Source organism: Trachurus trachurus, assembly GCF_905171665.1.
Source record: "Trachurus trachurus genome assembly, chromosome: 12".
NCBI lineage: Eukaryota > Metazoa > Chordata > Actinopteri > Carangiformes > Carangidae > Trachurus > Trachurus trachurus.
In genome coordinates, this window is record NC_139908.1 from 18834118 (window position 1) to 18850608 (window position 16491).

At 41.3% G+C, this 16491-nt stretch overlaps 1 protein-coding gene across 2 annotated transcripts; it reads right to left on the reverse strand.

The window, feature by feature from the left end:
• Positions 1-588: 588 nt before the first annotated feature.
• dusp4 (dual specificity phosphatase 4) lies at positions 589-10994 on the reverse strand. 2 transcript variants are annotated; one of them, XM_083984115.1, is made up of 4 exons: positions 10390-10994; positions 8758-8885; positions 6358-6577; positions 589-3727 (listed from the first exon to the last, which is right to left on the reverse strand). In XM_083984115.1, exons 1-4 carry the CDS (start codon positions 10757-10759, stop codon positions 3339-3341), a joined length of 1107 nt encoding a protein of 368 aa, XP_083840241.1. In that variant the 5' UTR covers positions 10760-10994; the 3' UTR covers positions 589-3338. The 2 variants fall into 2 exon arrangements, with proteins under 2 accessions (XP_083840241.1, XP_083840240.1); XM_083984114.1 differs by having other exon boundaries at positions 8746-8885.
• Between the last annotated feature and the right edge of the window lie 5497 nt (positions 10995-16491).

Below are 16491 nucleotides of genomic sequence, written 5' to 3' on the forward strand. Positions count from 1 at the left end.
CAGGCTCACATTTACTCTCTGTGACAAGAAAGCAAATTTGGGAACACAAAAAATCCCTCTGACTTTTTAATGACAAAGACTGCTGCTCATATATTTCCATTTTCATCACACATTGCAGAGAATTTGCTGTTCTATATTATTTAAAGCACAATCAGCGAACAAGACATACCAACAGAGGCAACCAGCTGCAGTTGCTACCTGTAAACCTTGATTTTCTTGCTGTTGATTTTGTTTCAAATCCACCTAATTAACACCCTTAATGCTCTGTAACTCTTTTTAAACACTTGAGCTTTTAACCTATTTACCTACCATTTTTTTCTTTTTTGCACACTATTTAACCTATTATCTATCTAAAATATACATTTTTCATGTTGAAAAAAAAAAATGCCATGTGTTCCCCCTTGAACCCATATTCACTGAACCTGTATCATATCATGCACTTTAACTGGTGTGCACCTTTTCTTAAATTCCTCCATTCCCCAGAATGCCATTTGTGATACAGTATCATCAAGCCCTTATGTTGGTGAGCTGACTTATATTAATATATCTATTCACTTAATAGAAAAGACAAAGTGCATAGGGTTTCATTAAGAACATTGTTTATTCAACAGTGGATCTTCAGTAATAAATAAATGTACAGATCATTCATTCCACAATAAAATTGAGGGAAAGTTGTTTTTTTATATATATATTTATATATATATATAAATGTCCAAGTGGAGGATTGATATTGCCATGATGGGTAAACAGCATCGACCAGACAGAGAGACGATCTAGACAGATGGACTAACACAGAGAGGCAGACAGGCCGACCGACCGACCGACAGACACACATGTACAGACCACACAGACTTGTACAAAGTATTGCGTTTTTCTCTGGCTCTCTCCTCTCTCTCTCTCTTGCCTTACATGGACAAAATGTCTTTATGCAAAGTCTAGTCAGTCTAACATCACCATGATGTGCAAATCAATCATAAATTATAAATACAGTATTGCATCACTTCAAAGTGCTACAGAGATAGGTGCCGACAATCTTCAAAAACAGAAAAAGGGTTGTTTTCTTTTAAACCCTGTGTGTGTGTGTCTGTGTGTATGTGTATGTATATGCTTGTGTGTTTTGTGCATGTACTTCAGAACTTGAGTGTAAAAGCAACCGTGGTGGGACTTTGTGCCTTTGGATGTCTAGCACAGAGTGTAGAGCTTAGCCTGGTCAAAAGCAAGAAGCAATACAAACAGTGTCTCTTATTGTAATTATGGAGATTTGATGTGACATTGTAAAAAATCAGTTTGTTGTGAATGGATTGTAAGTGCATGACTCCAGAGTGCTACAGAGAGGACTGTGTACAATCTTCAAAAACAGAGAAGGGTTGTTGTACAGGTACACACTGAATGAGATAAACGTGTAGGAACAACTGCATGTTATTGGATTACAGCCTGAAAGGTGAAAGCTTTAAATCCCTCTCTAACTGAGTTTTTTTTTAAAATCTCAGGTGGATCTGTGAAAACAGCAAAAGATTTATATCCAAGAGAGAAAGTATTGCAATCCAATTTGAATATAGGAGCCCAAAATGGTTGCAGGATTAATTCTATCACGCGTTTAAAGTAACCTGAGTTCTTCACAAATGTTTTTCAAAATGTTTTATCTAGGCCTAGTTGTCATTATTTCACCCATTATTTTAACATGTACAGTTTATACCTTGTTTGTGTGTGTATGTGTGTGTGTGTGTGTGTGTGTAAACATGAGGAGAGAAGCTGCACTTCTGTACTGCTCTGCTGAAAATGCTGAGATTCATTGACGTAACATTCAGCAGCCTGCTTTTCTATAGCAGCTAAGAAAACCAACCATTCTCTGGCAAATCCAGAGAAGCCTAAATCCATGGAATACCTTTATGTACAAGGCACAAACATCTTAAGGGACCATCCACTGGTAGTGCACATTTTAGCCAATTACGTAAAAAAAATTAACCATTTCCCAAAGCAATCCCGACAGGAGCCAGTGTTCTCAGTTCATTTGAGTGCGTTGAAATGAAAATACACTCTCTGAAAAGAACTGAGCCCAGTGTCTGCAAAGTTGTGTATGTTTTGGAAAATGGTCAATAGCGAAGAATACATGACTTATAATGACTTAAAAGATACAAAGCTACCAGCGTGGTCCTTTAAGCGGCTGTCATCCAGGACTAATATGCTCTAAACTTTGCCCTTTGATCTAAAGGACAAAAGACAAAACACATTTTCTTACGACTTTTTCTTTCAGCCCTTTCAGCAAATACAACCTGTATGTGTGATGTGGCAAAGGGAGTTTCCTACTGCAGCGTGTGTATCGGGGGCCCGCGGTGGAACAGCCCGGTCCTTACAGGGGGCCTGGCCTTCATTTGGCATCTTATTTTATTTATTTAGCCTCTTGGGTGAGGAGATGAGGAGCAGAGGAGAGAGAGAGGGGGCGGACGGGGTGAAGATGAGAGGCAGAGATGAGAAGAGGAGGAGGAGGAAAGGAGGGAGGGAATATAAAAGGATGAAAAGGAGATGAGAGGGGAGGAAGGTGTCGGAGGGAGAGAGGGAGAGGAAGAGGACGTATGAAAGACAGGAAGCTCCGGTCGGATTGCCGGCAGAGCACCTGTCACTGAAGAGGCTCCTGCTTTCTATCACCGTCTCCTCCCCTCTTTTTTCCATCCATCTCTTTTGTCCGGCAACAGGAGGGACACCCAAAAGGGGAAAGAGCGGGTGCTTAAAATTCCTCCTTCCTTCCTGTGTCCATCTCCTCTCCTAAAGACCTGTCGTCTCCATAGCAACAAACCCTGTCTTCATACTGAGCTTATTCAGTTGGTAGTCATGAATGTGTGTGTGTGTGTGCGCGCGGAGTGTTTGTGTGTGTCAGAGAGAGAGAGGAGAAGAGTGTTTGCTGCTGCTCATGCCTCTCTGAGTCAGTGTTTGTGTGTCAGTGGTCCTCTGTGTGTTGTTGTTGTTGTTGTTGTTGTTGTCAAGGAAGTGGGTGTATCATCAGTAAACGTCAGTCCAACACTCCCTCCAAACCTGTTCACTGAAACAAGTTTTGAAAACCAGTTCATTTTTGGTCAGTTTGAATAAATCTCGTGTTAAAACGGACGGAGCGTTGGCTGGTTTCTGGACTTTAAAAAGTTTTGTTTTTTTTGTTGTCTTTTTTTTCAGTCTTTGAGTTTTGACTCAGGCACCATGACGCTTCTCACCTTCTCCACCCTGGAAGCATGTACGTACATACCGCAGCGGTCAGTATGACTGACAGCTCCTCCAGCCAATGCCAGCCCAGTCTGTGCTCAAATAAGTTTGTTAGGGTGAGGAAAAGGCTGCGGTTTGGCTGTCCATCAGCAGCCGGGCGAGGTTGTGAGCGGGCTGTGGTGTAGGTAGGCAGGGTTCACCACGGAGACGGGGAAGTTGAAAATGAACGGAGAGGTGGGCGTGGTCGCCGTCGAGGCGGTGGTCGTCGACGACTTGGGTCCGAGCAGCGGGCTCGCCGTGGCGGCTGCCTCGGCGGCGCAGGAGGTGGCGAGGAGCTGCGACTCGAACTGTAGCAACTGGCCCATGAAGCTGAAGTTGGGGGAGATGATGCTGCGGCGCCGGCGCACAAACTCGAAGGCTTCGTCCAGACGTACGCGCTTTCTCTTCATCAGGTAGGCCAGGCAGATGGTGGCGGAGCGGGAGATGCCTGCTTGACAGTGGACCAGCACTCGCCCACTGGAGTCCCGGATTGAATCTGAGGAGAGAGGGAGGTCAGAGGTCAGAGGTCAGATCTTTCCAAGAACAAGGTGAGTCAAAAACAGTAAAACTACAGAAATCTCCTCCTTTTCTTCACGGTGACCTTAACAAAAAAAAGTCTGTGAAATGGCACCACATTTTCAAAGACATTCATGGTCCCAAGAGTATGAACCGTTTCCTTTAGTGCCACCTTGAGGTGACATTGTGGTTGCACAAACTGGATGAAGCTTTTAAGCTTTCAACTTTTCAATATTTCAAAATGCAGAGAAACACACATCAATGCTTTCATGCTAATCTAAGATGGTCAACATGGTAAACAGTACACCTACTAAATTATTATTAATAAAGTAATTTGCATTGTATTGTATTCGTCATCATCAGCATGCTAACAGCTAGCATGTAGTCCAAAGCAGCTCTGTGCTTTGTGGTAGTCTATAGCCATAGCATGAAGCTACTAGTAGAGGCGCGGCCGCTAGGCAAGGCTAACTGAAATGATGAATTCCTGTTTATCACCAGACAACAGGGCTCCAGGCATGTTTAAAGTTGAAGACCAGAGTGTTCAAAGAGGAGTTGAGTTTGTTAGTTTTTTCACAAAAAGATTATTTTTAAAGTTTGTAGCCTAATTGAATTTTTTTACTGAAAAAGAGGAAAGCTATCATCCGTAATGTACATTTTTCATCAAGTACTTTCATACACGACAGATGTACAGTAACGCTTTGCCTCACTTCCTCTCCCCCACACTTTCATGCCTTCCTTCCTCTTTCTGTGCAGTCAAATCGAGAACTAGCTTTAACGTGAGAAAGCAGCAAATCACATTTAACTGAAACATGCAAAAAAAAAAAAAATTGAGTCATCGTCTCCCCTTTTCACACCCCCCACCCCTCCTGTCCTATTTATGTCTCTGCCTCTTTCAGTATGTTTAGATGCACGCTATTGCTCCGTCGCTGTGAACAACCATTTGTAGGTAATAGTTTGATTAAAGCATTTACACTAACTCAATTTTCTGAACATCCTCAGTTTGCTTGATTAGTTGGACAGTGCTGGTACTGTCCTCCAGCATGTGTGGCGGCCTGCAGGAAATTAGAAGCACACAACATAAAGAAGATAATGGAGGGATTTAATTTATTGTTTCTTCATGATGAAGAATTTAATCTAATTTTCCACCACTGCTGGCCATGGTGATGTTTGAATATAAAATTGCTGCTTTGATTTGAGCTCACTTCATTTCATCTCTGGCACATGAGCAAAATTATTATCGAGGACTGTTTACTGCCGTTTCTCTGAGAGCACAGATGCCTGGTGACTGGTAGCCACCTTCCCAATCTCTCGCTCTTTGTGACTTTCTCTGCTTTTCAGTTATATTTTTCTTCTTTCTTAGTTTCACACACACACACACACACACACACACACACACACACACACACACACACACACACACACACACACACACACACACACACACACACACACACACACACACACACACACACACACACACACACACACACACACACACACACACACACACACACATTTCAGGTAACTCCACCACAGTGTCTGTTCACCCGGTAACAGTGGATGAGTCAGACTCCGGTCCCACAGCAGCTAACTATGACGCATACCAGTACCTACTCACACACATCTGAGCGCACGCTCGCAAACACACACTCCACAGCACGATGAAACCACACACACAATGTCTGCACACGGCATGGATGTGCAAAGCAAAAGCAAAGCTCACACTTGCCTATATTATTTACACTAAATACACAGTAAATGCTGGAGAGAGGAATATTTCATCAGTTCAGATTTTGGTAGGTTTGGTCTTTTTCTGAGGGCTACTTGGAGATTATTATTTATGTCTGATTTGTCATCATTGGCCTGAAAGCTTTTCCACTGCAGCTCTCTGAATAATACTCAGACTCTGAGAAATGAGGCACTTTTACATTTCCGGTCTGTTTGAGATTAACAGAAGAAGAAGAAGAGGACCGTTTAGTCAACATGAGCGGTGATGAGACACTGTGACTGAAACCCAAACTGCATCGACTGATAATCCTGAGGGAAAAGGGAAATCACAGTCCCACCCACACTCTTTAACCGACAAATGATTAGATTTAGTTATAGTATACATGTCTAGGCCTGTGATTAGTGGATTAGTCAATTGAAAGAAAAATAATCTGTCAATATTTTGCCAATTTTTAAGCAGGGAAAAAATATATATATTTAATGGTTTCAACCCCTAAAATGTCAGATTTTCCTGTTTTTCCTCATCTTAGATTCATTTTTGAAGATCTCACACATTTGATATTATCCTTGCATCTTACAATTATTTCTGCCATTGAATAGACAAATTATCAATTAATTGAGATAATAAAAAGGAGATGAATTCATTAATTAGTTTCCACTAATATCAAAAAGATATCTCACATTGCAAATGCTTGTACCTGAAATTAAAAATAAAATAATACAAATCAACAAAATAGCTTAAAAATAACAGTTTTTTTTATATAACCTAAAAATTATGTGATCTAATAACAAAGCCCAAAAAGCAAGGAAGCTCACTCATGGTTTTCCACCATGAAATAACTATAAATAAACACACAGCATCACACACGCTTACTCACTGACCTATGAATTCGATGGCCTCCAGGAACCAGCAGCTGATGTCCTCTTTGTGGTTGTCCTCCACTGGGATACATTTGTACTGGTACGCCCCCTCGAAGTGGTTGGGGCAGTCGGCCGACACGTTCAGCAGGGCGGAGATTCCTATGCCGTCCAGAACCTCTTTCTTTGAGGCGTGGAGGGCGCTGCCAAGGTAGAGGAATGGGAGGATCTCGACTGGGCCGCCCTGGGTGGAGAGAACAGATGGGAGGGTGATGGTTAATTAATTATTTCTTTAACCAAGGGGGGGGGGGGGTTAGTTCATTATTAATTTAGTCAGGCCTTACGTATGTTTTCATTCATTTAGTGATTCCACAAAGAAACATCTCCTGACCCAATCAGCTTGGAGAGCCATGTTAACGAGAATTTACTTAAATGAAAAACAGCTTAGACGATAAGACAAAGAATTTCCTGTGTCAGTGAGCAGCAGAGGCCAGATGACTGCAGTATAAGCATGACCTTAAATATTTTGTTAATCACATTAGTCACACTTATCATCAGACAGGGGCAGCTTATTATCTGTGTAATTAATGCGGAGTCATTTGATATGGGCCATTTAGTTTGTCAGTTTCTGTCTCATGCCAAATTGTTTCCACATATGGAAACACAACTCACTGTACGAGCCGAGCGTCTCGTCAGCCGAACAGTACAGTATGTTCCAGACATGGGCCTCGGTGGAAACATCAGCATGTCATTTATCACTACATGTATGTGCAAAAGACTTATCTTGGTCGATTTGCATCCAAATACTCTCAATGTTCCATTGGGAAACACTGTAATTTTTCTGTGATCACACTTAATCAAAGGGAGTAAATGGCTTTTCTGAGAAAAACGATGGCTTGGTACACACACATCCTGTCATAATATAAAAATATGTGATCACATGTTTCTCCTCTTCTAACCCTAACACTGGTTAAAAAATAATTATTGTTAATCATAAAATCTAAATTTCTAAGCCCAGGCCTGACCACCATCAACATTATTGGAGCCGATTTTGTTTATCTGGAGCCATATCTGAAAGCTTATTCTAATATACAAGTCATAGTGTTGTTTTTCCCTCCACTAGATCTGAGAGGTCAGGCTGTTGGCGGTCTATACCGGTAGTGAGACTTATTGACGAGGGCTGTGTCTGTTTATGTCACTGCCGCTGACGACCTCGGTACTGACACAGCGTCAGGAAACGATCAATACTGCTAAGAGATGTAATGTGAGGAGGGGGGGGAGCGGGGGGGCGAGAGGGAAAAATACAACAGAGATACTCAACTGGCTTTTACCTAGTCCATCATATCAATACTGCAACAGGAAGCTAGAGTACTCCTTGAATTATAACTCAACTGCCCCGACTGCGAGGCCGAAACTGTCAAGCATTTTCCTTTCAAAACATACAGAGGCTGAATTGTCTGTGTCTCTGCCTTCATGCGTTCCGGGGGAATTAAACCCAAACCACATGTGACTTTGAGCATTGCGTAAAATCTTGCAGGCTCGAGCAACAGATCACTGACCAACAAAACAAGGCCACCGGGGTCACAGGAAGTGACGGAGAGGTCGACCAGAGGTAAAGACAAATAACAAAAAAGTGGATTTAATGAATGTCTCTATTAAGTTTATGTTGATTTTCTCTTGGCTTGCTTCAAAAGAGGATAAAGAGACAAGTTTGTCACCAGTTTAAATTCCCACACTCTTTGGGATAATGTGGTTGAATGTGATTAACACTTGAGATCCGTTGAACAAGGCAAATAACCTCCAGTGTTTGCACTCAGGAGCTGTTAATGTAAGTGTGGGAAAAGTAAAGGCAACTTTTACAGCTTAATGAGCTAAAACAAAATGTTAATCGACCCATTAGCTGGTGGAACATTAATACAAAAAATGGCTTATTACGTTTAATCATTAATCAAGTATAAATAAAATAACATCCTTGTTTTTTTATATACATATTATTATAAACTGAACACTTTTAGTAAAAGTGGGAAAAGTCTAGACAGTGTGTACAGTGTGTGTTGGTCTGGTGATGTGTGATAGGCATTTGTGATTATTTCATGAATGAAAACACTTATTGTTTTTCAGTTTTAACAACTGGCTGCACATGCTCATGCTGCTTACACATGACCCACACTAGTTCGACACTGGTGGATATCAGATATTCTTTTTAAAGTCATTCCAACCTAAAATAATACAATATTATAAAATAAATGTTATATATACAGAACTTTCTTTTAAAATGTACTTTACAAAACAAATAAAACGGCCAATAAAGTGAAAGTATACTGTAAGAACACACGTAAGAAGGGAAAAATTATGAAATATAAAAAAAAATTTTAAATGAAGAAAAGGTGAATAAAGGCGTGTTTGTCTTACGTTGTGCTTTACCTGGTCGTGGTGCGGTGTCCCACAAGACGAGCAGGCAGAGTCGATGCTGGACTGGCTGTTGAGGGACGGTAAGGCTTTGGTCTTTAAACAAAATTCGGGGTACTCTGAGAAAAATCTGTCATATCCACCTGTAAAAAAAAAAAAAAAAAAAAAGAGACATTATGATATGCAGTGTGTTGCCTGAGGGACAGGACTCTAGTACACCATGAAGGATGATGCAGTACATTAGAGGGAATGTCATAGTAAACCATGTGAGATTAGTTTCACTACTGAAGACCTCAGACGGACTGTTTGAGGTCTTTACGGAACACACTGAGGCATACATAAGAAAAAAAATAAGTTCTTTTTCACAATCTGCACCAGGATTTTCTTTCTGCTTACAGTGAGTGGGTGAAGTGTGTCACACTGACCCCTGACCTACTCTGCTCTGTGTCGACTGGTGTGGATCGGGAAACAATTTCATCATCCTTTTGCATTCGCTTTTTTTTTTCTTTGTACATGTGCAGGCTGACCACTGCTCTCTGCACCTCAGGGATCAAATCAGATTAACTGGGGAAAATGTCATCTTTATAAGCCACATACATTCACTCCTGAGCTTCAAGGCGCCTGCGTCATTAGGATGCACAAAAAAGAATGCGCCACAGCTCGCAGCAGCTTTGGCTTTCAGATTTTCCTGCAGTCTAAATATAGTCATGGTGGGTAAATCGAGTGTTGATTTTAGACTTTATACCGGTTCACCCATCAGTGATTTATACAAAGATGACCCTTTTCTGAAATGATCCTGAGTGTCTTTGTAAGTCCCTGTGATTAGAAGTGGCTCCTACGCATCAGCATTACCTCATTCACTCAGCTCACAGCCATTGGTCTGACTGTGTGTGAATGTGTGTAGCTGTGAGTGAGTGAGTGAGTGAGTGAGTGAGTGAGTGTGTGTTGGTTGTAAGAAAAAAAAACTATTCAATATAAATCTGCATAGAAATAGAGCAGGCACTGTCAATCAATCTTTATTGGCTAATGAGCAGCCACAAGAAGAATATTCAGTATTTTTATTGAGGCAATAAAATAATATTTATTATGTTGGTTGAAAAATAAGATGAACAATGACCCACATTTGGGAGTAGGTGGGATATCAAACAACGCTATTGATGGGATTTTGAGCTATTATCATAATTATAACCACCATTATTATTATTATGTTAAATTTTAATCCTTAATTTAGTCATAAAATATTCAATATTTTATATTTCATAATATTTGTAAAGGGCTCATTCAAGAGGAAAATTTAGAGCATGAGGTCACAAGATTATTAGAGACTAAGAAGCCGCCTATGAAAAATGGCCAAGTGTTTCTTGTAGGCTGGTGCTTCCCATTCTTCAGGCTGAATCCAAGACTAAAGATTAATTATTTGTCAAAGCATAGTCTATGGGTAGGTAATGGGAAACATTTGCGTTTATTATTCGTATTATTTACTAAACAATATTAATGTTGAATCCATAAAGCCATAAAAAATTACATTCAGTTCTTCAGTGGATCTGGTATGAAGCTGTATCCTGACATCTAATGAACACACTGGTGGTTTACCATTATGCTGTAGTTGACCCATCTCAAAGCTTAGTAATAATGAGTCACATTTACCTTTCAGCAGGTATATGCGTGTGCCGGATGAGTCTCTGCTGAGCGCGTTGAGCACCAGTGTGACCGTGCTGTCCTCCTTCACCGAATCCGAGTCCTGCGTCCTCTCGTCGTACAGCACCACGGCGGAGTACATCCCGGAGCGGAACAGTCCCCGGACCTCCTCGTCCCCGGCCAGTATCTGGTCCAGGCTCAGCACGGAGCCCTTCGCTCTGCGGCGCACGATGGTGTTGCAGCGGGCGTTCACCGCGCCGCGGATGTGCCCCGCGCTGAAGGCGAGGAAGGAGCGGCAGTCCAGCACCAGGCACTTCGCGCTGTCGTCCTTCAGGAGCCGCTTCAGCACCGTGCATTCCATCTCGCACAGATCCTCCATCGCACGTCGTTTTCAGGCTGCGTGTTGTAGAGAGATTCACCGTCAACTGATCAACGCTCTCCGTGTCTGTGTCTGTGTCTGTGTCTCTCTCTCTTCTTTCTCTTCCTCTGTGGCCCCCACCGTCCTTCAAAGACGCACGGATCCTGCGGTGGATTCCCTCCGCGCCTCTCCTCTATCCGCTTATTACCTCGCGCATTGTAACCGTACTCTACTCTTTACGCGCTGTCCGGTCACCTCTTTCTTTCACTCTCTTTCTCTCTGAGTGTTGCTCCTCAGGATTGTTTCTCTTTTTTCCCTTTTTTTTTTTTTATGAATGGGTGCATCACGTCACGGCGGAGGTGACGTCAACCGGTTGCAACCAATCACAAAGTGTCCAGATCCCCGTCCCATTTCCTCCTCTGTCGTTCATTCATAAGAGAGAAAAAAACAATAAAACACAGACATCAATGAAACGACAAGAGGCGAGGTGGATTGAGATTAGACTCCATTAGTGGTTTGACTCGCCTTAACTAGCTCATGACCACATTGAATCATCACTAGTAGGCTATATTATTGATTATTGATTTTAGATGAACCATTTTTAGACCTAGTTTCAAAACTGGGACATATTCTTGACCTAGAGATGACAATTTACATTTTATTCATAATTTATAGTCATATTCATAATTTCATCTGGCTTGATTTCAGTATTTTCATAAAAGAAACAAAACACAACTAAAACAAGAGATTTATATATTATTAGAATTATTCATACTTAACATCAGACTTATATTTGACAGAAGTACAAATGCAAGTGATTGCTACTGTCACTTTGTTTGCACCGGATGTGACAGTAGGAGCTGATTGCTGAGTTTTTGCCATGACACATTTAGTAGCATGCATTGTGCAAATATAATGCCAGCTTATTGAAAGCTGTCTGCTTTAGCAGCCAAAAAATCAGCTTCAAGGTCCCACATCTTCAGTTTGATAATTTACTCAATTTAAATTAAACACCAAAAATTAGCACTGTGGTTCTATTTTTTATGCGTTCATATTTTCTTAAAATATAATAATTTAAATATTAAATTTGCATCGCATGTTGATCATTTCAGTGTGACTGTGGTGTAATGTGCTGACTGCAGGTGGGTGTGCTTACGTATGTGCACACACGTACATAATTCTGCGTGTGCATACGTCTGAGTGTGCATCTGTGTGTGTGTGGGTGTGTAATCCTACAAGCGGAAATGTAATTTGCATCTTCTATCAAACAGCCTTAGTGAGCGTGCTCAGGTATTTGCATGTTGATCTCATTTCCATGGTTACGGGAGGAAAGAGAGCAGCACGGCAGCAGATGAGAGGAAGAAAATGCAGACACCCTGACACAAACAGACGGCCTGCAAAGCAGACAGACGCTCCAGCTAAAAGAGACATGCATATAAACAGACTATAGAAACAGATCATTTTAATAATGCATAATCCTCAGATAGATACGTTTATTATGAATGGGCTAATGTGGGAGAACTTGTGTGTTTGAGCATACGGGTATAGGCAACACATGTGCATGTGGATCTGTTAGTCAGGCTTTTGTTTTCAGGCCGTCATGTTCAACTCTGAAATGTTGTGTCTGATTTATTTTTAATGAATATCCTAGGGTGTAACTCATTGTAATGGCACTTGTAAGCAGACGATCACTATCAGGAGCTGCTTGTTTCCATCCAGCCTGAGCTCATGGGAAGTTCTGGAGTGTTTGCATCATGTTGTGGTCTGACATAGTAAAAAAAAAAATAGACTAGACTAGTCTAGACCAAACAGATGGCAAATGTCAAACCTCACGAGAGAAAATGGAAACACTGCTGTTATTGTTTAAGATGTAAAATATGAGGCCTATTTAGAGTTACTGTCCATGAGATCTACTCTTTGTCTACACTTTCAAAATGACATTACATGTCCTTGTTCCTCTATTACTGTAAGCTGGGGGACTTGCAAGAGACAGATTAGAAGAAATAATAAATAAAAAAAATATTGGTCATATTTTATGCAGCAAAGTTCTATTTATCCTGGGCATGGGTCAACACAGAAACCTAAATTTCCAATAATGCAACACTTCAGTTCATTAGATAATTTCCTCCAATATAAATGTAGTAAATAGGCAATTCTTCTACATGAAACCTCCCTATCAGGGTCCCAGGGGTGGAGAGCAGTCAGTGAGCCCACATGGAGTGTGTGGAAGCATCTGGTCCACTCATTTAATCAGTCACCCGACTCATAATTTGTATGACCATGTGCTCAAAATCATACATGTGACAAGTCACTATCCTGTGAGTATGTGAATGTGTGTGGCGTTTAAATCTGTGTGACAGAAGCACTGCAGCAAAAATAAGTCATGAATGAAAGGAAAGGACCTTGAACATTAAGACAGAGAGGTGAGAGGATGGAAGATGGAAGACGAGACAGCGAGGGACAGAACAGGGGAGGAAGAGAAGGAAGGGATGAAGGATGATGATGAGAATGTGATGGAATAAAAAATAAAAAAAAACAGCATGATTTTCTGTGCTGGATTGCAGACTCAAGAGCCCCATATCAACACACACGGACACACACCCGCACACACATGCACATACACCACTCTGCATTTACTGCCGACCCTAAACAATGCCTTGCACAGGCGGGATGGTGCTTCTGCTGCCGTAGCAACAAGGGAGAGGTGTGGGAGGGCGGAGACAGCAGGCGGGGGGGCTGCGAGGGGATTGGCTGGGCAGATACTCTGCACTGATGTCATCCCTCCCTCCCTGCTCTGCTCTCCCATGTCCATCCATTCATCCCCTCACATCCCTCGCCTACATGTCGTCATCCATCAATACAGTGGTAGAGTGTGTGTGTGTGTGTGTGTGAGAGAGAGAGAGAGAGAAAGAGATAGGGAGGGAGGGAGGGAGGATATTTTTTAGGCTACATGTCAGTGATGGTAAATATCTCTTTCTCTCCTCCTTTCTTTGCTCCACTTTCTTCTTGCTGACCTCTTTCACCCTCATTCCTCTCCTTCAGCTATAATTTCATTTTCTATTGGTTCATTTACGGACACTGTGAATATTACAGCATACAGCAGTAGTATGCCAGTATGCCTGAGTGATGAAAAATAGGAATATTAATGTGAAAAAAGAATATAATAAAGCACATCATAATGCTACATGGCCAGGTACTGTAGTGACAATATACAATAATCTACTGTAAAATACGTGCACAACAGGGAGAATAGCGTGACAGCAAGGTGAGGACAGCAAAGAGCAGTTAATGGCTGTGGCTCAGCACATAAAGACTGTTGGTGGTTGTGTCCCTGCCTCCTTCTGTCCACATGCTGAAGTGTCCTTGAGCAACACCCATTGCTCCAGTTGGCTTTAGTATAAAGGCGCTATACAAATACACTCTATTTACCGTCTATGCTGACAGTAAATGACTGGCAGAGCTGACTGACAGTTCAACAACTACGGTAAATATGCTCAGGATGTGCATGAGGAAGACGAGCGTGTCTGTCTGGATGCACCATTGATACCACTTTCATGTCAGTGACCTAAGAAAGCCAGGGGATGGTTATCTTAGCGCAGCTAGTCTGGCTCTGTCCGAAGGTTAAAGCATCTACCTGGGACCAACCAGGACCTTTAAAGCTCAATAAATACCATGTTACATCTCATTTGTCAACTAGTCTAAAATAAGCCCATGTCCTCTGGCTCTAGCTTCATATTCACACATAAAAATCTTCTTCTTTTCTCCTATAAGAAGGCAGAGACTGCTCTCTCCAAACCTTTAAATGAATGGTATATAATTGCAGGATGTATTCAATACCAGTCCAGAAGGCCGGATAATGAAAACACCAACATACCATAAAAAAACAATAAACACACAGATGTGTGTGTGTGTGTAGCATGTGTACACACTAAATCTGTCCCGCTCTCTAATCCCATAATCCAGTGGTTAAGCCTTGACTGAGTGCGGCTACATTTTCATGAATGAGTTTGTGTCATTTGTCATGTGTTTATGTGAGTGTGTCCACGAGTAAGAGAGCGAGAGAGGGAGGGAGAGTTACAGTATGTGAGTGAAAGAAAAAATGGCAACAAATGCTTTAAGGACAGATTAGAGAGAAGTAAACTGTAAAAATAAAATGTAAACTCTGTTTGGTACTGATCTACTTTATCATGGTGGTTTTTCTTCTTCTTCTTTTGATGCTCTTACAATGCCAATATGAGTTATTGTGACTGACTGGGAGGTTTACAAATCAGATGATCAAATCATGAAAATAATAATTTTCTGCTCTTTGGATAAAATAAAGTAAGGAATATATCACAATTATACTTAAAGTCACTGCCACTTCTTACTCTTTAACATGTAAAATCTACTTTAGATAGGCTAATTTAATTGATGAATTAAAGAGATTCGTGTGATTATGTTGAATGTCCACTCTGGATTCCTACTTTCCTATTTCCTGGTTGATGCTTTGATTTGCTGTGTTCTAACTGCTATGATTTCAACAATGTTTATGTTGGTAGATGATTGATTCCTACCAGCTTTAAAATTAGTTTAATGCTCAGGCACAGAGGTTTTGGGGCGATGTCATGTTGTCCAGGGCTGTTTGTTGAGACCGGGTTAATAAGTAATAAAGCTGACGGCAGGTCACCAGCTGCTTATTCCTGTTTCAGTGGATCAACTTACAAAACACACACACACACACCCACAGATGCAAGGTCACTGCACCGGATCCCTTCTTGTCTATGGCCCTCAAATGCTAACCTCCTGAACCCCAGGCTGTAGACTTACTGTCTGCCAACACAGTCACACACATGCACGAGTTGTGTCCTTCTTCCTCAGTCAGGTGCAAACACTACACTATTTGATAATCCATGAAGTGGAATAAACATAGAAAAAGGAAACAGTGGCATTAAAAGTAGTATCAAAGCTAATACTAATAGTTTTTGCTAGCTTGGGCCAGAGCCAAGCTACAGTAACTGTCTTCTCCTTTTCCTGTTTTCAACATATTTTCAACTAATAGATGAGGCCGTGCTATCAGTCTACAAATAAACACCCACAAATTTGAACTGTTCTCTTGAGGTAAATGTTCTTTGCGGTGCTGTTAGCGCTTTAGCTCTGATAAAAAACACAAAGTTAAATGTGGCCCAACAGTGCAAATCGTCTTTTTTTCCTTTATCTGTCTCTCTCGGTCTTTTTCAGTCACACACTCAAAAAAAGAAAAAACACAAATGCCTCATTCAAATCTCACTGTGTGTTTTGAATAGTCAAAGCAGCACAGGATGCAAAAGTGAGATCATATTCAAAGTTATTCATATTTTACTCAAACATCTGTATCTCTGGGGCATGTGTGCAGCCAAACATTCCTGTTAAACCTACAACGTTCAAACTTGTCAAACTACGCAGCTAATACAAATATTGTTTTAGTTAATAAGAACAGGAGAGAATTCATGATCATAGCCCAGAGGAAGTATCTTCCTGTAATAAATTCTCTCTTGCAGCTTGGGCACAAGTCCAGGCTGCTTGCTTTTTTTTTTTTTTTTAACTGTTTATATTGCAGTCTGGGTGATGTCCACAGGCTGGTGCCGAGGGGTTTACAGATGGCAGGGATGCAGAAGGGGAAGGTGAGGGTAAGCAGCCATCATGTTTGGATGATGGGATGACGTAAAACAGCTTTCAGCAGCAGTTTGCAGGACTTAGCTCACTATTAAAGGGATAGTTCAACATTTTGGCAAATT

Bases quoted from the DNA above. Each gene is read 5' to 3' on its own strand.
- dusp4 (XM_083984114.1), bottom strand. From the start codon at position 10,759: ATGGAGGATCTGTGCGAGATGGAATGCACGGTGCTGAAGCGGCTCCTG. The intron at 8,886-10,389 runs GTAAATGTGACT...TTTTTTTTACAG, and splicing joins ACGCATATACCTGCTGAAAG to GTGGATATGACAGATTTTTC. The intron at 3,728-6,357 runs GTCAGTGAGTAA...CTCTCTCCTCAG, and splicing joins GGAGGCCATCGAATTCATAG to ATTCAATCCGGGACTCCAGT.